Source organism: Microcaecilia unicolor, chromosome 12 (genome assembly GCF_901765095.1).
Source record: "Microcaecilia unicolor chromosome 12, aMicUni1.1, whole genome shotgun sequence".
NCBI lineage: Eukaryota > Metazoa > Chordata > Amphibia > Gymnophiona > Siphonopidae > Microcaecilia > Microcaecilia unicolor.
Window position 1 is genome coordinate 50,582,863 of NC_044042.1, and position 23,455 is coordinate 50,606,317.

The window sequence follows — 23,455 nt, forward strand, 5'->3', positions numbered from 1 at the left end:
GGCAGACCCAGCCCAAGCCCCATCCCCCCCACCTGTTACATTTGTGGAGGAAACAGCGAGCCCTCCAAAACCCACCAGAAACCCACTGTATCCTCACCTAGGTGCCCCCCCTTCACCACTCATTTTATATACCTCTCATGTCTCAAGCAAAATAATATGAGGGGAAAAATGTACAAAGTGAAATTATTGGGAAGAAGAGACATCACTAGTTCACTATCCTCTACTCGCCCCCCCCCCCCCCATTATCGCTCTCCTACCATGATACTCTCACTTCCCAGTGCCAACGTTTCAAACTAAATGGGCATGCCAAATTACCCTGCACCCCCTTCCTGGTCCTCGGCCACAACGAAAGAGCTGGTTTAATATTGGGGATGTTCAGCACCCACTGCGCTGGCTCCTATGTCCAGTGCAATGAACTATTTCACCCCTTTCCCCAACCACACACCCATCACCTCTCTCCTTCTCACTCTATCATTTCTCTCTACTCCCAGGTAATCTTCACCCCCATTTCCTCAACTCTGTCCCGACTCCCATTACCTATACCCTAATCATCTCGCTCAGTTCTTCCTCCAGGCACAATTCACCTCCAGCTAACCATCCCCAACCCATGCGCACAAAGAACGAGACTGCTCCGCCGGATTCCATCAGAAGTCTTAACTACGTAGAACCCCGTAATATCGCACTTCACGCTTCAGGAAAGCGGACCTGTGCCCCAAGGAAGTTTAAGACAAGTCAAGGAGGTCTGAAGTGAACTCGGCGTTTTAGAAGCCTTAGTTGCAGCTACAGAGAATGTCGCGTTACTTTTACGTCACCACGCTTTCTGTTATGCTGGACGTGCGGGGAAGGCGGTAACCAACCCCCTTGCGTGCGGGGCGGGCGCACGCGCGCTTAGGTTCGCGTCTCTTTTGCCTTGGAGACGTAGTTTACAGTTACCTTACTGTATTGTGCGAGAGAGTGGTGTGGTGAGGGGGGGGCCAGAGCCCGTGGGGTGAAGAGAAACCAAGGAGATTTAACTGAAACCCACATGCCTGCCAAACCACGGGAGGGACTGGGAACGACTTCTCATCATGGTGAGCAAGGGATGTTGGGTGCTGGTCTGTACAGTTTATTGAAGGTGTATTATGGCATGTTTTATAACATTTAGATCTTTGTAGGTACAGTGGTGGAAATAAGTATTTGATCCCTTGCTGATTTTGTAAGTTTGCCCACTGACAAAGACATGAGCAGCCCATAATTGAAGGGTAGGTTATTGGTAACAGTGAGAGATAGCACATCACAAATTAAATCCGGAAAATCACATTGTGGAAAGTATATGAATTTATTTGCATTCTGCAGAGGGAAATAAGTATTTGATCCCCCACCAACCAGTAAGAGATCTGGCCCCTACAGACCAGGTAGATGCTCCAAATCAACTCGTTACCTGCATGACAGACAGCTGTCGGCAATGGTCACCTGTATGAAAGACACCTGTCCACAGACTCAGTGAATCAGTCAGACTCTAACCTCTACAAAATGGCCAAGAGCAAGGAGCTGTCTAAGGATGTCAGGGACAAGATCATACACCTGCACAAGGCTGGAATGGGCTACAAAACCATCAGTAAGACGCTGGGCGAGAAGGAGACAACTGTTGGTGCCATAGTAAGAAAATGGAAGAAGTACAAAATGACTGTCAATCGACAAAGATCTGGGGCTCCACGCAAAATCTCACCTCGTGGGGTATCCTTGATCATGAGGAAGGTTAGAAATCAGCCTACAACTACAAGGGGGGAACTTGTCAATGATCTCAAGGCAGCTGGGACCACTGTCACCACGAAAACCATTGGTAACACATTACGACATAACGGATTGCAATCCTGCAGTGCCCGCAAGGTCCCCCTGCTCCGGAAGGCACATGTGACGGCCCGTCTGAAGTTTGCCAGTGAACACCTGGATGATGCCGAGAGTGATTGGGAGAAGGTGCTGTGGTCAGATGAGACAAAAATTGAGCTCTTTGGCATGAACTCAACTCGCCGTGTTTGGAGGAAGAGAAATGCTGCCTATGACCCAAAGAACACCGTCCCCACTGTCAAGCATGGAGGTGGAAATGTTATGTTTTGGGGGTGTTTCTCTGCTAAGGGCACAGGACTACTTCACCGCATCAATGGGAGAATGGATGGGGCCATGTACCGTACAATTCTGAGTGACAACCTCCTTCCCTCCGCCAGGGCCTTAAAAATGGGTCGTGGCTGGGTCTTCCAGCACAACAATGACCCAAAACATACAGCCAAGGCAACAAAGGAGTGGCTCAGGAAGAAGCACATTAGGGTCATGGAGTGGCCTAGCCAGTCACCAGACCTTAATCCCATTGAAAACTTATGGAGGGAGCTGAAGCTGCGAGTTGCCAAGCGACAGCCCAGAACTCTTAATGATTTAGAGATGATCTGCAAAGAGGAGTGGACCAAAATTCCTCCTGACATGTGTGCAAACCTCATCATCAACTACAGAAGACGTCTGACCGCTGTGCTTGCCAACAAGGGTTTTGCCACCAAGTATTAGGTCTTGTTTGCCAGAGGGATTAAATACTTATTTCCCTCTGCAGAATGCAAATAAATTCATATACTTTCCACAATGTGATTTTCCGGATTTAATTTGTGATGTGCTATCTCTCACTGTTACCAATAACCTACCCTTCAATTATGGGCTGCTCATGTCTTTGTCAGTGGGCAAACTTACAAAATCAGCAAGGGATCAAATACTTATTTCCACCACTGTATATATTTAGGACTATTTCCAATGTTGACTTGGTAAGTGGTTTCTCAGGTCCGGCTGAAGGCTTTGGCATCACAAGTATATAAGTGTTGCCTATACTAGGACAGAACGAAGGTCCATCAAGCTCAGCATCCTGTTTCCAGCAGTTGCCAACCCAGGTTACAAGTACCTGTGGCAAGATCCCCAAACAGTACAATACATTTTATGCTGCTTATTTTAGAAATAAGCAGTGGATTTTCCCCAAGTTCATCTTAATATGGACTTTTAGGAAGCTATACAAACCTTTTTAAAACCCCTCTAAGCTAACTGCTTTTACTGTATTCTCTGGCAACATTCTAGAATGAAGAAATATGTTCTCTGATTTGTTTTAAATTTACTACTTTGTAGCTTCATTGCATGCCCCCAAGTCCTAGTATTTTTGGAAAGAGTAAACAAGTGATTCACGTCTACCCGTTCCAATCCACTCATTATTTTATAGACCTCTATCATATCTCCCCTCAACCATCTTTTCTCCAAGCTGAAGAGCCCTAGCCGTTTTAGCCTTTCCCCTAGGGAGGTTGTCCCTTCCCCTTTATCATTCTAATCCTACTATATCTTTTTGAGATGCAGTGACTAGAATTGCACACTATATTCAAGGTGTGGTCGCACCATGGAGCCATACAAAGGTATTATCACGTCCTCATTTTTGTTTTCCATTCCTTTCCTAATAATAACTAACATTCCATAACAAATCAAAGTAGGGTATACACAAAAAGTAGCACATATGAGTTTGTCTTGTTGGGCAGACTGGATGGACCATGCAGGTCTTTTTCTGCCGTCATTTACTACTATGTATTTGCTTTCTTAGCTGCCGCACACTGAACAGAGGGTTTCAACATATCATCAACAGGCTTATGAGGCAGGCTTAGGGTCTCCTGTGGCATTGGGGCCCAGAGCAATTGTCCTGGTTGCCAGCCCTGCCTCCCCATTAGAATCTGCAAGACATTTCTAAGTGATCCAGTTTGGATAAGTTCAGAAACAGAATGCTGGGCTTGGTGGACCCTTGGTTAGACCCAGGAAATTCAATAGACATTCTATGAACAGTTATTTCTGGAACAGAGGAATGTTATTAGTATTAAATTCAATTAATCACATTCATACAATTTCTGTTCTATTGACTGTCATATAGGCATCATTAAGGTCCCTCACACTCTGCATTTTTTCACTTGTCTACTGTGCTTCCGCAGGCCTGTGACCTTATTCTGCATCCTGGCACTGAGATCCTTTTATGGTTATCCTATGTCAGTTTTAACTCAGCCACTGTTCTGACTCCTGTAACCTCCACTAGAAGATTCTCAACAAGACTATTTTCTTGCGTTCCTTCTGATCTTCCTTCCCTTCTATTTCATATGACAACCCCTTGTTCTGCTTTTCATTCTGTGAAAATGCTATCTTTTGGTACCTTTTATCGAGGTCTAGTCATTTCAGGATTTGTATCGCAATATTCCTAAAAAGAAGAATCTGTTAAACTTTCATTATCAGCCTTATAAACCTTAATAAACCGCATAAACTACTAATTGATTCTATAGTGGTAATACTGTAGAAGTCAGATCCATGTATCGGAAGATTACAAGATCAGTTTATAATTCAAGAGTTCTTTCTTTCCATGATCTCATTTGCAACTTTCTTTAAATTAATCCCCTTATTTTCTTAATCCTGTTACAGTATATTATCAATCTATATGTTCCATCTTTGCTTATACCCTAGGTTTTCTATGAAAACATTTTAATATGTATTGTGCTGAACATTGTAATATAGCATACTGTAATTGTCTATTGTTTATGTTTGACTTATTCTTGGTGCACATCGCCTTGAGTGAATGCCTTCAAAAAGGCGGTAAATAAATACTAATAAATAATTTAAAAAATATATGAATAGAAAGAATCGGGCTGGATTTTTAAACAGAATTCTTTCATTGATACTTTTTCTAATGTAATCTTCTTATTTCTTGGGTTTATCAATTTGAAGTAGCACTTTTTAAAGAAGATTTCAAATGTCTGTGAGCAAATGAATCCTATTTTTCATGCTTTTGGAAACAGCTTGTGCGCACACATTTGATGATGGGTGAGGACTCTGAGGCTCCAGTTGTTTGGTTTTTGTCTGTTGGAAAGGGTGTTGTGATGAGAATGGGAGCAATCCTTTAGCTGAAATCATATGAATAAGTATAACTGAGAGAAGAGGTCAGCAGGTGAAAAGGAGGTCAAATGCTTGCTGGTGTCTGGGGGTATTTAAAAAAAAACCCCTCCCCATTCATATTATGTATTTAGATATAGAGACCAATGTACTGATATTCATATTTTTTTTGGGGGGGGGGGGAGGGGCAGTTATAAATGTATTTATATTATAGTGAGAGGCCACTTATTTGCTTATTACCCACCTTTCTTCTTTCTTTATTTATTTATTTATTGGGATCTTGTCCAACCACACCATACTACTCCAATTCTTATACTGAAAAGACGAAATGGGTAGGGATGAGATTGCTAAAGGAGGTCAGTTTAGCTAGCTAATGTGAGGTATTTTTCTTTTATAGACCAAGTTAGTTGAAAATCAGCCTTATGATGAAAGCCTAGAGATTAATGATTCTGAAGAGGTGGCAAGTATTTATACTCCAACACCACGGCAGCCAGGTGAGAAAAATCAGGGTTCCAAGCTTCATTGTTTCTGACTCAAATCTGGATCTTCATCTCTTCTTTTTGTTGCTAAGCCTGAAACATCAGCCAACTCAGTCTTACTATTAGAGTAGTTATATCAAAGATAAGTTATGCTTGTTTTATTTTAGCTTACATTTCAATGAGCATTTTTGCCATGGCTGCAGCTAAATGTAAATGGTTCAAATTAGGCAGAGAGTTTATTAACTCTGAGGATAAACATCAGCAAATCTATTAGTTGACCAACCTAGTGCCATTGTGTTCTTATATAATGGAAAACATTGCTGTAACTAGGTTGACTTACTGTTGGTTTATGGAGGCATCATATAGCCTTTATAGCAGGTTCCCTTTATAGCAGGGTGAAGCAATGCTAATACTATCTTCCTGCAATTCCCTTTCTTCTTATCCCAGTCTGCAGTGCCTCTACTTCAGCTGCTCTGAGACCTGAACATACCTCTCTTTTTATATATTTATATTTTTCTGGTTAGCTATTCCTAGGACTCATCCACAGCAGAAAGCCATGGGAGATAACAGCAGTGATGAATATGAAGAAGAAACCAACAAGGTAACATCCAGACCTACTTCATAAACAACTTGATGATGCAAAATGGGGCCTGATGGGAACTGATAAGTCAGTTCTGAGGAAAGGAAATAAGAGAATGAGTGAAATTCTTCAGTATTCCTTATGTCAAATGAAGGGTTTGCTGACTGTTGGATTGATGCAGAAAGCTGTGCGTTAGAACTGCGGACTACACTGCTTTTACTTCAAACTTTCCACAAAAACTTACCTGCGGGATGCAGTATTTAGTGAGCATATGGCAGTAATCTGCAGCTCATTTTGTCCCCATTTCTGTCAGTGAATGAGCAGTGATTGTCTGACACATTGACAAAAGGGTGGCATTTAATTCCTTCCACAGTCCCCTAGTCCTGTCTTGATTCTCTCTATTTTCTCTTTTAGTATCCTCTTCTCCCGAACGATCCTTCAGTATTCAGATGGTTTCATAAACCCCCTCTTTCTACTGATAATCTTTCTGATCCCTTCCTCCTGTGCCGTATACAACTAGTTTAGGTTTTCCTCACCTTCATTACACCTGTTATTCTTTACTAACCAGAAGTCCTAATTCACTTTCCCAGCACCTCTTTTGCCACTAGTTGTCCATCCTTATTCTCTCCTTCCCTCATATTATTATTCTCATTGTGCACTGATTGGGGGTGCTTATAGGGGAGAAAAGAGCAGTACATTGAGCATTTTCTCCTCCTGCTGTCCCCAGACTCACTGATGGTGTGAGCCATATATAACACTGTAAAACTGGCATGGTTCAGAGTGTGAGTTGGGTCCCAGTACCTGGAGAGGAGGAAGTGTCCAATACATTGCTGCTGTCTTCCTCCCACCTACAGGTCCAGTCATCTTAGCAGGAATTAAGAGCAGGCAGATTAGGAAGGGAACAGAAGAAAGGGCTTCAGCAAGGGGAATGATTGGCAGTGAAAAATACACCCATCCATGCTGGCTCCTGGTTTCCATAATTCTGTTGGTAACACTGTAATTCCTTACTGTGGTATCATGGGAGACCAGGGGCACTGGACACATTAAGTAAAAAAAAATTCTGGTTTCACTTTATCCTAGGACACAGATAAAGGGGCACAACTGGCCCCCCCACAGCGAGGCTTCAGTGAAAATGAGGAAGAGGAGGATTCGGATGAAACAGATTCAGATGATAATGAAGATGAGGGAGATGATACTGAAGAGCATGGAGCACCTCTGGAGGGGTAGGAGTATAATATTTATTTCCATGAAAGCTGAGGCTTGGACTGCTAATGCTACTATAAGCAAAACATGCTCAACAAGGATCATGAAGATTCACTCATCACAGCACCCAGAAACACAAGTAGCCTATTGGTTAGAGCACACAGGCTGTCAGCCAGCAAAGCCAGGTTCAAATTCTACTGCTGCTTCTTGTGATCTTGGGCAAGTCATTTAACCTTCCATTTCTTAGTGTCACCATCAGATTACTCCAAAAATATGACCATTGACCAGTACATGGAGATAAGGGTACAGAATTGTGCTGAGCCTATAAGGGCCCTAGTATTTTTCTATCTGCAGCATGTGATGAATGGTTGCTGTGCAGTTCCAGTTGGTTTCCGGCTTGAGGCCCGCTCTTGGTCTGTTCAGTGGCCAGTCCCCAGTTGAGACATAGGGGTTCTGAGTAGTTCTTGCTGTATTCTTTGAGGATACCTGGTGTTCTGGGTTTCTCCCCCTTCTCCGGTCCACTGTCCTCCCTAGCTATGGCTACTTTTGTGTCTGAGGAGGAGGTTTACCTCTGAATCTGCTGGTCGGTTAAAGCCTGAGAGGGGCATGTGAGTACAGCTATGTTGTGCTTTGCACTGTGGCAGCTTTCTGCAGGGCACTAGCCTAGTTCTCCTGGGACTCTTCCATTCCCTCAGCACTATGCTAACAGTGGCACCAGCTGAAGTATTTAAGAGTGTACCCACTGCGGCACATGGTGCTCACTACGGGTAAATGCACTTCTTGCCAGGGGCCTCCGGAGGAGAAACCTAATTGTTACTGCAGTTGTCTGAGAACCAGGGAACCAGGTTCAATTCCCACTGCAGCTCTTTAAGACTCTGGGCAAGTCACTTAACCCACCATTGCCCCAGGTACTCATTGGGAGGTGCAGAAAGACTCAGGAAGGCTCCTCGTGCAATACTCTAGCATGGATTGAAGTGTTTTTATCGTTGGAGTGAGCCCGCTTTTCAAGCCATGAGGATGGCAGCCATATATTTTTCCTGTACGGGATCTCTCTCAAGCACTCCTGAGATGACAAGCACCATCTTTGCAGAAACTTGAACAGGGCAGTCAGTCTCCCTGGAAGACAATTCCTGTTTCTTTCTGGATGTCATCTTATTAATGCAGCAATCCTATTTACATTCTATCAGCAGCTCACATTGCAGGAGTCAACAGTTGTCAAGCAGATTATCTAAGCCATCACTCCCTGGATCCAGAGGAATGGCAGTTATCAGAGAAGGCATTCGACCTCATGGCAATGAAGCAGAATGCCAAAGTCAGTCTTTTCTTCAGCTGTGGCTACAGGACAGTCTTCTGTATGTCTTTCCCCTCATGGCTGATTCTTGGCAGAGTTCTTGGGAGAATCTCTTTTTATCTGGGTGTGGTAGTGCTAGTAACACCAGATTGGCCAAGATGACTGTGGTAGGCAGATCTCATTCATCTGCAGATAAAGGCGGCACTCCCACTTTATCTTCATCAACACACAGAGGGTCTGTTGTTGCAGGGTCCAGTTCTCATGGACAATCCCTCCACCCTTTGGTCTTACAGCCTGGCTATTGAGAGGTCACATTTTAAGGTGCAAGAACTATTTAAAAGAAGTCATAGCTACCTTGTTACAGACAGAAAAAGATCTACATCAGGGACTTACTCAAGAGTATGGAGACTGTTGGGCAGACTGGATGGACCATGCATGTCTTTACCTGCCCTCATTTACTATATTTGATGGGGTCCCATTGCTTGGTTAATAAAATATTGGATTATGAGAGCCCTTATGAGTTCAGCATAAGGCCCTTATGAGTTCAGCACAATTCTGTACTTGTATCTCCACCTGCTGGTCAATGATCATAACCCACTCCAGATCAGTTTGGACTGATCTGGTGGGAAAGAGAAAATTAGCAGGTAAGACTTAATATTTCTTTCCCTCAGGTACAAAATTAGATGGTAAGCCCTCTGCGGACAGGATAATACCTAGTGTTCCTGAATGTAACACCCCTCAAGCTACTACTGAAAAGGTGTAAGCTAAATTCAAATAACGATTTGTTAGAAAGATAGCTACCATTAAGACAACTTTGCATTTGGCCTTGGGCACAGTTTGAAAAATCACAAACTGTGTATAAATGTTAAAGCTATAATTGCTTTTTTGAAATCATTTACACAACTTATCTGTAATTTGTCAAGAAGAGAATCATCACACATCAAATTGCCCCATCAGGAAGTAGTGTGCTCCAGGAGCGAGACAGGCACTGGCTTCCGAGCAGCAGGAGCACCTTCTTTTACTCCCATTGCTGGCCCCATGGCATTTTTTAAATAGGGAAACTGAGTACTTCTATATTTCACAAGAAAAAGGAAACACTCGTTTCCCTCCCTTTTAAAAATATCACACGTTAGTGATACTTGACAGAAGCAATGTGTAAACGATTAATCCAGAGCGGAGGAAGTGGCTAGGTTGTTGCTAGGAAAGATATGTTTGTTTTCCAAATGTATTGCTTCTCTTCTCCCCTACCTGTGGGCCTAGATAAGGAAGGAGAGAATAAGAGCAACAGCTGGTGGGAAGTAGATGGGCAAGTGCTGGGGAAGAGAATAAAGAGGCAGGAGGGCAAATACAGGGGACATAGGGAATGTAGGAGAGCAGGGACTTGGCCTCAGAGGGGGACTCTGAGATTGGATGGACAAGCAGAAGACAACAGATTCTAAGACTTGGTATAGGGCATGTACATATAGACTCAGTAGAGTGGAACAAGTAGAAATGAATCGCTTATTTATTATTTCCAAAAATTACAAGAACTAGGAGGCACACAATGAAGCTACTCGGTAGTAAGTGTAAAACAAATTGGAGAAGGATCACGTGATGCGGTGAGGAGAGGCATACGTGAGTGTCTGGTGCTGTTCGGGGGTCCTCTCCTCAATCCTTTTACAGCGTAGTAGCAAGACCCACAAAAAGCTTGTGCCTGCTTGGATTGTGAATTGGAGTCTTTTATGGACAGATATTTGACTCCAGTAAACAGGAAGGCAGCGAAATTGGCAAAAAAGGGACCTGATCGCAGTAAGCACGTAGAAGACAAGATGGTGGACCAGGTGCAGGCCCCGCAGCTTACATGCATGGAATAGGCGATTGCAGAGCTTACCAATGCGGTAGTGCTTGCCCTGGATCTGCGTCTGCAACAACTGTCGGAACAGCTAACGGGAATGTCCCAACTTAACTCAGAGCTGACCCGCAGAACGGGCGAATTAGAGTGCCGAGTTTCGGATTTAGAGGAAAGCGCTCAGGTAAGCAGTGTGGAGCTCACGCGGCTTCAGGAGTTGGTTAGTGCCCACTGGTATAAGCTCAATGAGCTTGAAAACAGGGCGCACAGAGACAGTCATCGGTTGTTAGGAATCCCGGAGTCGGTGTCCGAGAAGTCCTTGCGTCAGCTGTTGGAGCGCTGGCTGAGCCCTATGTTAACTGGTACGGAGGATGCGGAGCTGGTGCGTAAATCAGCGGTTGAGAGACTGCCCAGAATAGTCATTGCCAAGTTCCACAATTCAGCGCAGAAGGATGCCTTTTTGCAGTATTATCGATCCCATAAGGAGGAAATATGGTATGAGGGAGTGCAAATCCGTGTGTTTCAGGATTACTCCATGGCTCTTTTGGCGAAGCGTCGGCAGTAGTCCACAGTGTGTGCCCGTTTGGTGGAGCGGAAATACAAGTTTCAAGTGAGATATCCTGCAGTCTTAAAGATTTGGGACAATGGACATTGGCGATCCTATGAGACCCCGGAAAGCACGATGGAGTGGTTAAATGGAGTCCCCTTGAGCCAGGCGTAAGGGGATTAAGTTTGGAGGCACGGTAGCGGTTGATGGCGGAACAGACTGCAGCGGAGGCCCCTTTGAGGTTTTCACAGTGGAGTTTGATGTGGTTTGGACATTCTTGGACTGAAGGATGTAAGACTTAGTAGAGTGTAAACGCAATGGGTTTGAATGGGTTGAGTGGGAGGTGAGAGTGAGGGGGAGAGAGTGGGGTGTGGAGTAGTGTGTGTGAAGTCTTGAGTTAGATTGAGTGAGGAGAGTGCGTGGGGAGTGAGTAGGGATGCGAGAGTGTAGCAGCAACTGAGGCAATGGGGGGGGGGGTCTGTGTGTTTGTGCAGCGCTGCGTATGCCTTGTAGCGCTATAGAAATGCTAAATAGTAGTAGTAGTAGTAGTAGTAGTGTGAGTGGCTTGTAAGGGGGGATGGGGGGGCCAGCAGGTGTGGTGTGGAGGGTGGGGGTTGTGTAGGGTGATTGGTATTGGGAGTATGAGTCTTGGGTGGGAGGGGATGGGGGGAGTGTGCTTGGGGGGTATGAATCCGGGGGGGGGGGGGGGTGAGGGCGAAGGTGTTGGAGGGGGAAATTTATTAAGAGGTGGGTTTGGATGTTTTACTATTCATGAGGAGGGGATGCCCTTTGGTGTTATTACATGATCGCTAGTAGTTTTCTCTGTGGTAGAATGGAGAGGGCCGAGGTTGGAGGGTGGGGGGAGGAGGGTTTCGGATGAGGAGGGTGGGGGGGCGGAAGTTGTGGGGTGTAGGGGTTTCCATGATAAACGTAACTCTTTTATGTGCTGTACAGGGGTTTAACATTTTGAAGGGTCGTCATCTGGTTTTGGATTCCAGGGTGAAGGCTGGGCACCCGGGAATTCTGGACATTTCATGTGTGCCTTTCTCTGGTATGATCAGGAATTGGGACATTGGATAAGGTGCCGGTTCCTAGACTAATCTCCTGGAATGTGTCAGGCATTACTTCTCCTATTAAACGTACAAACATTTTGTCTACCCTTCAGCGTCACAAAGTTTCACTGGCCTGTGTTCAAGAAACTAAATTATCGGATGCAGAACATTTAAAGTTAAAGCAGCGCTGGGTGGGGGACTGCTTTTTTGCATCAGCAAGGGATGGGGGGGGGGGGGGAGTGGCGGTTTTGATTCATAAAAGCTTGCAATGTAAATCCCAGGTGGTAGCTCGGGATGAGAATGGCCATTATATATTGTTACATTTGAATATTATGGGTCAAACAATTTTTCTTTTGAATGTCTATGGGCCTAATGTGTATGACCATTCTTTTTTCCAGCATCTAGTACGTTTAGGGATCCAACACGCTACAGGCCCCATGGATTATTTTAGGTGATTTCAATCAGGTGTTGGATGGGCATCAGGATAGGTCGACCCCGACCCTGGGGACGGCAATGGGTAGGGGGAATGGTTTACCGTACTTGTGTAAAGCTTTAGACTTACTGGATCTGTGGCGGTTGAGTAACCCTAATGTGTGTGATTATACCCACTTGTCCCGCGCTCATGGTACTTGGTCATTAGTGAGAAGCATTTGTAAATTCAACCACCTTGAGTTCCACCCTTCTTGTCAGGGCTATCTCAGTGTTCTTATGTTCTAATAGGATCTCTGAGAGTAATCAGAACATCCTTGCCTTTAACGTTTTGCATCCCTGTGTCTGGAATGGTTAAAGAGAGAATGTGGGGACGATCTAGGCTTATCTTCAGGAACAGGGACATTTATTTAAAAAAAAAAAAAAAAAAAAGCTACTAGCAAAATCCATGGCCCCCAGACCTAACCCCACTTCTCAAGCTCATTTTAAATATTTTTTTTAATTCAGCAAACATTTGCATTGTCCTAAAGAGAGTCACCTTCTGAAGTTCTTAAAGTATATACAGATATAGGAAGATATGCTTGGAAATTTTTTAACGGGGCTAGTGGTGCCCAACACCGGACAGTTTTCTATATCTTTCTGCCTTTGTTGGTACTTAAGGATTTTCCCTTTCTCCGTGCTAAGTAAAGAATAGTCACTTGGCACTAACAGCTTATTAGAAATGTCCTGTTTTCTTGCATTAAGCTTTTTATGCTGTGGATATGGAACTTCTTCATTCTCCAAACTTCTGTCCGAGTCCTGACCCCAGTGTTTTTATCTTGCACAGCAGTGTTCCTCAGCAGTTAGCTACAGCCTGACATGCTGAATATTTTCTCTTCCATTTCACAGGGCCTATGATCCTGCAGACTTTGAGCATTTGCCAGTGTCATCTGAGATTAAAGAACTCTTTCAGTATATAACAAGGTGAGACAAACGTCCTAGTAGAAATTTAGTGTATTCCATGTATTGGTAGTTCTGATTCTTTTCTCTTCTGCTGCCGCCTCACAGGTATACCCCTCAAGCTATTGAGCTGGACCACAAGCTGAAACCTTTCATTCCAGACTTCATCCCAGCTGTTGGAGATATTGATGCCTTCTTAAAGGTATAAGCCTTAAAGTTCACATTTTTTTAGAACTATTGAAAGTATGCAGCACTTTTTTTTTTTTTTTACTCTTGTTTATTCACACCATCTTTCAAGTACAGGGCATATATATCTCGACAACATGTGAATCGAATGTACAAAGGATCTTACATGCCACAAAAACAAGTCACAACAATTTTTTCCCCTTTCACCCCCCTCCCCCATCTTCTATCCCCCACTCCCCTCTACCTACAGTCCGTATGCAGCACTTCTTATAGTTAGATCCCAGAACAGGGACAAATGTGGGAGCACAACAAAAGTAACAGATGAAGGGTGATTTCTTTAGACCACATTACTGAGTGGAGGCTTTTACTCATGTGGCCCTAGTTCTGCAGTACCAGTAACATGTAGACTCTTGCACTTCTGCACCATCTCACACTTCATTTTTCCATCTATCTGCAGGTCCCCCGACCAGATGGAAAGCCCGATAACCTTGGTCTACTGACACTGGATGAACCATCAACCAAGCAGTCTGACCCCACTGTGCTTTCGCTCTGGTTAACAGAAAATTCCAAACAGCACAACATCACAGTGAGTCTTGCTGGATGGGTTGGCTTGGCCTATTTCAGACTCTGCTATGAGGAAACTTGGGCTGACAGGAGAAGAGTTCATATGTATTATGGTGTCAGACAATGAACTGCTTCTATTCCTTGTTTTGGGATTGCTTTTCCAAAATAGACCAGCCAGTTGATCACTGTAATTTTGATATGAATTGGAAATCTTTCTGTTCCTCAACTTTAGATACAATTGCTCCTTTGCAGAGTAAGACTGAATTAACTAGGAAGAGTTAGAAGTGGTATGATTCAGGTTTATTGCTGCAGAAGCAATCATATAGAAAACTTGAACGAAAATGGCAGAAAACGTTAGGTTGTGAGGTATATAAGAATTGAAAATCTGCTATTTTATAAATGTAAACTGTCTTTAAATGCTAAGTGTAAAGCTGGTATTCTACTTCAAATACTAAGGCTCTTTCTCATCTAGTTAGGTCCTTGACTGATACATTTGAATTCTCCTGCCCTAAAATGACTGATGTTCCTACTGCTTCACAACTTGCTGTTTATTTTCTTTCTAAGATAAGTACTGCTAGGCTACTATTTCCATTTTGATGTTCCTAATTTTTTTTGGAACCCATAAAGAGATCCCGGTTGATTGAACTTGGTCTACTTTCTCTCCTATTGATTGGTCTTTGTTGTGTAAAACTTACAGAGCACTCATTCTTCAACATGTCCTTTCTTCTTTAGTGGAACATGAGATTTTGCTCTTTGAATTGGAGAGAATTGGGATTACTAGTAGAATTGGTTTAGAGGTTTTTTTTCATCCACCAGATCATAAAGGGTTAAACAAAATGGTATTATGTCAGAAAGCTGGACTAATCCATGTGGGGTCCCACAGGGATCGCCACTGCCCCCTGCACTTTTTAATGTCTACTTACATATATTAAGCAAAGAATTGGTGGATAAAGGATTTTTCACTCATAGATATGCGGATGACGTTACCATTCTTATTCCAATCGTAGACTCTTTGGACTCTATAGTTCCATCTATTCAAAACTGTATGTCTATAATTGGCTCTTGGATGATGAATTATAAGCTTAAATTAAAGAAAATTAAATTTAAGCTTTTGGATAATAGCCCTGATCTGTTGATTAATAACATTAATGTTGGACATGTTACGTATCCTCTCTTTCCTTGTATTAAGCTATTGGGAATTCTTTTTTGATCAGTCTTTGTCATTACAACCGCAGGTTAACACCTTGGTTAGGAGTTCTTTTTTCCTTATGAAGAGTCTTAAAAAGAATTAGGAAATTCTTTGAATTAGAACAATTCAGGATCAGGCTTTACTTTTGTCAAAATTTGATCATTGTAACTTGATCTTTTTAGGAACATGTCCCTAATGCTGACAACCAGCCATTGTGTCTTTAACATGTCACTCTTTCTCCTCATGGGATCCAGTTGTGTCAGTGAAATTCAAAAATTGATGGCCTTTAGCTAGATGGACTGCTATGAAATTTAACTCCTCTCTACAACTTTTATGCCTTTGTAGCAGATGAAAGTGAAAAGCTTGGAGAATGCTGAGAAGAACCCCAAGGCTATTGACACTTGGATCGAAAGCATCAGTGAACTACATCGCTCCAAGCCCCCAGCCACTGTACACTACACCAGGTGAAATCCCTTCTACCCATACACTGCAGTCAATAGTTCTCCCAGCCCCAGACTAGATGTCTCACTTCCATTCCAAACACATATACCCTGCACCAGGTTAGAATCCTCCCCTGCTCCGCATACAGTATATATCAGGTGTACATTATACCAGGTGAAAGTTCACTTCCCCATACACTGCACCAGAGCGCCCCAGTTGTTCTGCTGTTCTTCCACCATAGACCCTTACTGGTATTACCCTAACTTGGCAAAGTATTTGCCCATAAATGAAAGTTGCTTAGTTCTCCAAAGAAAACAAGAAATATGAGAGACACAAGTGAGTGAAGTTGTCCTAGTGGCATTGATAACAGGCTCCCTCAAAGCTCAGAAAAGACCAGAAACTCTTCTGGGCGTGTGCAGGAATTCCCACACCTCTGCTCCCTTGCAGCACAAGGCAGTCTTTTTTGTTTTTTGAGCTATTGTCAGAGCTCTCAGCATACACATACACTATGTATGAATCTTAACGGGTTTGCCTAGGACACCATCCCATGACAGAGGCCCATATATAATCCAGTTCTCGCAGAGCTGGTATATTCCCCCAGATGAAGCAGGGGATAGAATATTCATGCTTTCCTTTCTGTCCTTTCAGACCCATGCCTGACATTGATACCCTGATGCAAGAGTGGTCCCCAGAATTTGAAGACCTTCTGGGAAAGGTAGGTCTCAGCCTGAGTAGCAGAAGCATGGAAGCAGCTTTCCCCTTTTCTTAAGGCGTGCACTCTGGCTATGTGATTAAGGAAATGAGGCTGCCTGGGGGTCTTTTGATACTGTTTGTCCTATTTTCCCCCAGGTCAGTCTGCCCACTGCAGACCTAGACTGTGAGCTGCCCAAGTACATCGATATGATCTGTGGTGAGTGTACTGTAAACTGAAGAGCTGAGACCAAAAAACAAAAAAACCCAAACTTTTTTTTCTTCTCCCTATAAGAAGTTTAACTGTCCCAGAAACAAACCAGCTGCTATTATGACTTGGCAAAACACAGTGTTACTGGGCTATTCAGCTACAGAGGTAGAGGAGTTAATGCTATAGGAAACCGAGTCTGGTTGGGTAGGGGTTAATGCAGTAGGAGATAGTGGTTTGTGGAAAGAGTTAATGCATTGCAGGCCATAGGTGGGAAGACATCAATCTTTGCATTAACCCTCTGTCTTCAGAGAAGGAGAGAATAGTGCAGCATAAGTAATGTTTTGGAAAATGTCTGTTCTAAGGTCAGTAAATGATGTATTTTTGTTTTCTTATTTCTTCAGCTACTCTGGACATTCCAGTTTACAAAAGTCGAATTCAGTCCTTACATGTCTTGTTCTCGCTCTATTCGGAGTTTAAAAACTCACAGGTAGGGTAAAGCACAAGTGAACAACCCTGCTGTTTTCTTGTAGGCCTGGCTATTGATGATTTGAGGGGCAAAAAGAGGGATCCCAACACCACAAATCAATCAAAAACTGGAATGGAGTTGGCCAAAGGAACAGGAATTGCCAGTTGTAGATAGTGATATGATTATTTGAAGAAGACCTGACACAGGACCATGTTTTGACACCTTGCCTGCATTGGGTCAGATACCCTGAGTCAAAAAATACAATGAAGTAGCATGCTTTTTGGGACAGAAACCTTGTTATCTAGGCTTGCTTTTCTGATGTAGGCTCTGCATGGTTTCAGATTATTTAATGTGTAATTTTTCAATTTGTATTTTGTATTTCTTTTCGTTACTTCTTATTCTGTAATTTTTTTAGGGCTGCATTTCAATTAAAATTTGTAATCACAATTAATCGTTTGATTAAAAGTATGTTATTAGGTTGTTGGTTTTTTTTTTTCCTCACTGCAACTTCTTGTGACTGGGCAATAGAAGGTAAGTGACTTGAAATCGCAAAGAATACAGTGAAGATGACACAAGGATATAGTCTCTAGACAATGTTTTTAAAAAGTCCAATTTTATTATGTAGTTCAAAAGGCACATCAAGTCCAGATCAATTATGTTTCTTCTGTGTTTACATCGAGGTAAGTGACTTGCCCAGAGTCACAAGGAGCTGCAGTGGAGGTGGGGGTGGACATACCTTTAATCCTGATAAAATTTTAATGGAAATACAGCCCCAATGTTATCTGAACTATTGTACTGACCTCATTTTTCTAGCAGTTAGGAATGAATTTTCTTAAGTGTAATACATAGCTCTTCTTTCTCTCTAGCATTTCAAAGCCCTGGCTGAAGGAAAAAGAGCAGGAAGCTTCCCTTCTAACACACCTTCTCAAGCAGGAGAAGCAGAAAATCTGAGTTTTAGTTGAAAGCCATCTTTCTCTTCTGTTACCTCTTACCTGGGAAGTTCTTATTGTTTGTGTACCATCTGACCAATCCCTATGAGCAGTGAAGGGACCAGGGAAAAGGTGAAATGCTGCCTCATCTTTTCGTCCCTTACACAGTTTCATCATACATTTGTAATGAATGGAAAAATGTGGTCTTGCTAATTTTCTTTCCTCGAGTTCTGCTATAGTAGTCCAGACAAAGGTGTTATGCCCCTCTGCCACTAAGTGGAGACAGAGAAGAAACATTTGTGTACCCTGCCTTATATAGGTCTCTGTGCAACCAGCCTCTCTTCAGTTGTAATTGTTAACAAAGCAAATGTAGACCTTACCCCAAAATATAGTATAGCCAGTGGAGGTCTGGGTAGAATCCAACAGCCTCCTATCTAGGAGACCCCAAAGGCCCCTGCATAAACCAGAAAACACTTGGCCAAACAGAACACATTACAGAAAAAGGAGAGCAGGACTCTGAATCGATCTGTTTGGACTCATGGAAAGAAAATCAGGTAAGACTGTGTGTGTGTTGTGAGGCTAAAAGGTGGGGGAGGAGGAGGAAACTAGCTTTCTTCAGAGCTCAGGAGTGGCAGGTATTTCCTAAGGGTTTAGTATCAGAACCGACCTGCCTAAATGCAATTGTGTACCCTTTTCTCCATTCACATCAGGAAGTAATCCCCAGTATCAATCCTGTTTCACATTAGTGATGCCCCAATCTTCTATCTGCTGGAGATAGAGAATACCTGGAGAGACTGATTGCATAGTGCCCTGTACATGGCAGGGTTTACAAGTAATTGTTCTCTGTCTTTCATCTGCTGGTAGAGAGGTATAACCCATTTGTCTGGACTGTCTGCATGATAAGAAAATTACTCTTCAGGGAATCGCAGAAATATCCGACAAAATCTTCTTCAGATGAGTCTTGTCCTCCATCAGCCTACTTGAGAGCAGTGAAAGCAGCAGAGCTATCAGCACACACAAAATGTAGTGAAGACCATAATGTGTTTCATGGAACTGCACCATAAGAAGTGCCTTATTGTGCTTATTGCACATCCCAGTTGCTCAGAGATGGTCACTGCTCAGTGATACATTTGCAGACATTTTTGGACACAAGCAACAGTGTGGTACCCAAGTTGCCTCGTCTTTCTCAGCTCTAATTTTATCCATGAATAGCCCAGCCTGGAGCCCTTCACTGACCAGCACGAGTACTAGGGTCTGGCAAGCCAAAACCTGAGCAAGTGCACCACGGATCATTTAGTATTTACCAGCCAAGCGGAGAGAAAGTTGGAAAAGGGCAGTCTGTATGTGTAAATTTTAATGTATGAAATGTTTTGTTTTGTTTTTTTAAATAAAAAAACATTTATTTCCTCTTTCCAGTGTTCAGCATGTATTAAGCAAAGAGTTGAGTTTAATTTTTGAAAGCCAAACACTAACAAATAAAGCAGTATCAAATAGCATATTTTACTATTCAGCCAAATATGAATAATGAAAAATATTATTTGGCTGAATATGAATATGAATAATGGGCAGTGAGTTTTAACATCTACTATAATAAAACTGACGTCACTGCAGGCACTCAGACACCGGTTCGTAAGTTCATGGTGGTGAAGCCAGAACACTCACCATGTCTCCATGCCCCGCCCTCGCGTCACACGTGATGACGTTGAGGGCGGAACATGTACACAACCAAGCAAATGAACGGGGACGTGCCCATCACACCGCCCCTTTCACGCCATCGCCCCGCCCCTTTAACGCTAGCACCCCGCCCCCGGTCGCCCCCTCTTCCCCCCCCCCCCCATCACCTCCCCTCCCCTTTCGCTACTATCCCTGGTGGTGTAGAGGTACCTGTTCGCTCGGGGCAGGAAAGAAAGAGCCCCCGCTTTCCTGCCCGGAGCGCTGCTGCTAGCTGCCCTGCTGCATCCTCTGTGAGTCGGGCTCTCCGCGTTTCAAAATGGCCACCGAGAGTTGAAGCAGCCTCGCGAGACTTCAACTCTCGGTGGCCATTTTGAAACGCTGGGAGCCAGACTCGCACAGGATGCAGCAGGGAAGCTACCAGCAGCGCTACGGGCAGGAAAGAGGGGGCTCTTTCTTTCCTGCCCCGAGCGAACAGGTACCTCTACACCACCAGGGATACTAGCATAAGGGAAGGGAGTCCCGTGCCCTCTAGCGCCCATTTCATGACAGGCAGAAACGGGCCTTTTTTACTAGTAAATAATAAAAGAAGCAATGTAAAATCAGAGATCAATTTCAGTACAGTTTAGCACAGTAGAGTCCCTGATTATTCATATTTGTTTTTAAATCACTATTCGGCCGAATGTGAATAATTGGGGCCAAATAGAATATGAATATTTGGTACAGCCCTTCTTTAAATTGATGCTGATTTGCTTTTATTTTGACCTTTTGTTGCGTTTACATCCATGACTGAGCTTGCTGGATAGGAAAACAAAGTAAAGGTACTTGAAAGCTACACACAGGTATACAGTAGAGCCCCAGGCATTAGCTCACACACCCTCCTGTACAAGAAGGGCTCTTCCTCTCCACTTCCACTCACCCACTGGACTTTGTGCCAAGGACATTAATTGACCATCTGCTTCTTGGCACTGGGACCTGTACTGAGATCTGGTTATTTTCCCTATTAGTAAACATGAGTTTTCTTTGCCACTCACAGCAGTAGGCCCAGCAGCTGAATACTTTTCATATCTGTGTTGCTGCTGCAAAACTGAGAACCCAGTTATTTGAAATCAGTAAATTTTACAATTAACATTTGAGAATCATTTCTTCAAACCAGCTTTTTATGACTGAGAATAATTACATGGGTGGTTTTAGAGATAAGGACTGTTGGGCGAAAAATGATAGTTATGGAAGTGGGAGGAGAAAAGGGAGGCAGAAAGTGGAATACCGCCTGCTCAGGGCGTGATGTAATAAACTGCTTTAAAATGATGTGCAATACTTAGTGTTGTTCAACATACTTAAGTAAAAAGTGTAATAAACATATGTTTGTAATACTAAAGTAAAAGTGCAATGAAAAGCACAAATTGCCCAATATTCAGCATAAAAAAAAAATGCTGACCATGGCCAGCTAAATTAGCCCAGGATATTCAGTACTGGGTCATATGTAGGCCCTGGCACTGAATAGCTAATTTGCCTGATGCTAGGTGCCAGAACTTATGTGGGCTCTGGCCAGTATTCAGCCAGGGCCCACATAAAACAGTTATGCAGGCCCCAGATGACTAGTAGCTGAGACTTGAATAACCATGGAAAAGCATTCTGGAGCCCTCGGAACCCCCTCCTGCTTCCTCCCTCCCCCCCAGCCTACCTTCCATCCCTAGTGATCCAGTGGGGGCAATAGGAACTACCAGGGCTCCATACTGCTCTTCCATGCCCGGGACCTACAATTAGCTAAGTGGCTGAAAGTAGCACAAAATCTGACCTAATTTTGGCTGCTTAGCTATGCAGGTCCTGGCATCTGCATAACTACTGGTTCCTCCACAACGCCACCCCTTGTATTGCCCCTGATTGTCCCACTTTTGGGGGGGGCCCTTGGAGCCGATATTCAGTGGCACGGTCCAGTTAATTACCACTGAGTATTGGCAGTTGGGCAGACCCAGGTGATTTAAATGGGCTGGAGCCTCTCCTGCCCGCTTATTTGCTTTCAATATCGGACAAAAAATTTACTTCAGTAAAAAAAAAATGTTATTCTCCGAGTAAAAGTAAAAAAAAATGCTGTGACTACACTGAATGCAACTACTATTATCTTTATCCCAAAAACTTTATTGCTTTACAATTCAATCTACTTTGCTTTTAGTAAAACTACATTTTGAAAATGACTGTCATTCATGTGGGTGTGCTTATGAATCACTATTAAACCAGCACAACTAAAAAGGCATTTTCAACAATTGTACTGGTAGGAAGTGCAGTTTTCAGTCTAATAAATTCCTTCAAATCATACCAAGCTGTAACACTACTGCTGACTTCTGACTGGGTCTGCAGGTATTGATCAAAGGAATCTATCTGAAACATTTGACTTTCTTATAGTAAAGAATACTTTGTCATTGTCATTTGCATTAGAAGTATTCATCACTTGCATCTTCATTTTTGTTATTATCGTCTTGATGTCCAATTACAAAGAAGGCATCCCTAAAGTTGGAATTGGTGGCCGCTGTTCTCACAGTTTTTCATCTGATGGCAAACTCCACGTGAATCTCTGAGAACTGATGCAAGGACATCAAATGTGTATGAACCCTTTAATCTTCTTCAAACCAGGCAGGAAGACTTCAATTCTAAAGACTCTCCAACCAGCGGTTAGTCTCCCCAATGTAAAATTTTCCATAGGGTGATCAGCAATCTGTTGTGGTAGACACACATGTCTGTTCCCCAAGAATTGCAACCAGCTTCAGCTTCATCTTGGCTTTAGTAATCTAACTCATCTATACCAGTTCAATAAAGACAGGAAACACCACTGTTTTCATAAGCTGTATTCCTTGAACTGCAAAATTGAAGATGAGATGATCCCCTGATTGCATTAGCAAAATCATGTTAGTTTTTACTGCTTCATTTGGTTTATGGAGGAATCTTTACAACTTGCTTCTGTTTTTAACTACAAACATCAGTTGTAACTAAGTAAAAGTAGTAAATTGTTACTTCAGTTAAAAGTAACACATATATGCTTTACAACTTTACAAGTAAAAGCACAAAACTTAAGTACACAGTAACTAGTTTTGCAGCATTCTAAGTTGTGCACTACAAAAAAAAATGTACTTCAATAGTAAGCTAATAGGTAAATTACCACTACTACTACTTATCATTTCTATAGCGCTACAAGGCATATGCAGTGCTGTACACCATACACAGAAAGACAGCATTAAATGTTCATTGATAACAATCAGTGCACAGCAATGTAGTAACAAGCTACAGTTTACGGCATCATGTTTGTCAGCATGTGAGTGAGCACTGACACACCCTGACAGGAAAGAAGACAAAGAACAACCCAGACTCCAGCTTGTATTCTCTGATGGTCCAATGGGCGCTTGCCTTGGGCCAGATAGCCGCAGGGGGTGGGTGGGCGCTAATAGATCTATCTACAGTACAATCTCAGTCTCAAACTCTTAGTGAAACTACAACCTCCAATTAAGACTAACAGTAAATATGGTAGAATTTTAATCTTCACACCATCTTATTAAGGGAGAACAAGACCTCAAACCACTAAACAAAAATGTCTTCATTTAACTTCTTTTTGTCTCTTATGCAGTTCAAGTTTCTTTCACTTGTCTTATTTTTATAACATTTAAGCAGTCTTTCTGTAACTTTTTGTGATGTATGAAAATCTATTTAATTTGTAAAAATTCACCAAAAAATGAGCTGTGAGCTGACTGAGCACTTTTCTTATTTCAGACCCGGTGAAGGCCACTGTTTCACCATCCTTCTTCAGGGGTTTTATCTAACTTGTTTCAAATGTTCTCACAAGCAGCTCCT

General features: G+C 42.9%; 1 protein-coding gene across 2 annotated transcripts; it reads left to right on the forward strand.

Moving 5' to 3' along the window:
- Positions 1–894: 894 nt before the first annotated feature.
- Positions 895–19,355, forward strand: IFT46 (intraflagellar transport 46). Of its 2 annotated transcripts, XM_030221365.1 has the most exons (12): positions 896–1,070; positions 5,318–5,414; positions 5,924–6,000; positions 7,060–7,202; positions 13,218–13,292; positions 13,377–13,470; positions 13,912–14,040; positions 15,553–15,671; positions 16,297–16,363; positions 16,498–16,558; positions 16,951–17,036; positions 17,882–19,355. In XM_030221365.1, the coding sequence occupies exons 1-12, from the start codon at positions 1,068–1,070 to the stop codon at positions 17,975–17,977; spliced, it is 1,047 nt and encodes a 348-aa protein (XP_030077225.1). In that variant the 5' UTR covers positions 896–1,067; the 3' UTR covers positions 17,978–19,355. The 2 variants fall into 2 exon arrangements, with proteins under 2 accessions (XP_030077226.1, XP_030077225.1); XM_030221366.1 differs by lacking the exon at positions 16,498–16,558 and having other exon boundaries at positions 895–1,070.
- The last annotated feature ends 4,100 nt before the right edge of the window (positions 19,356–23,455 follow it).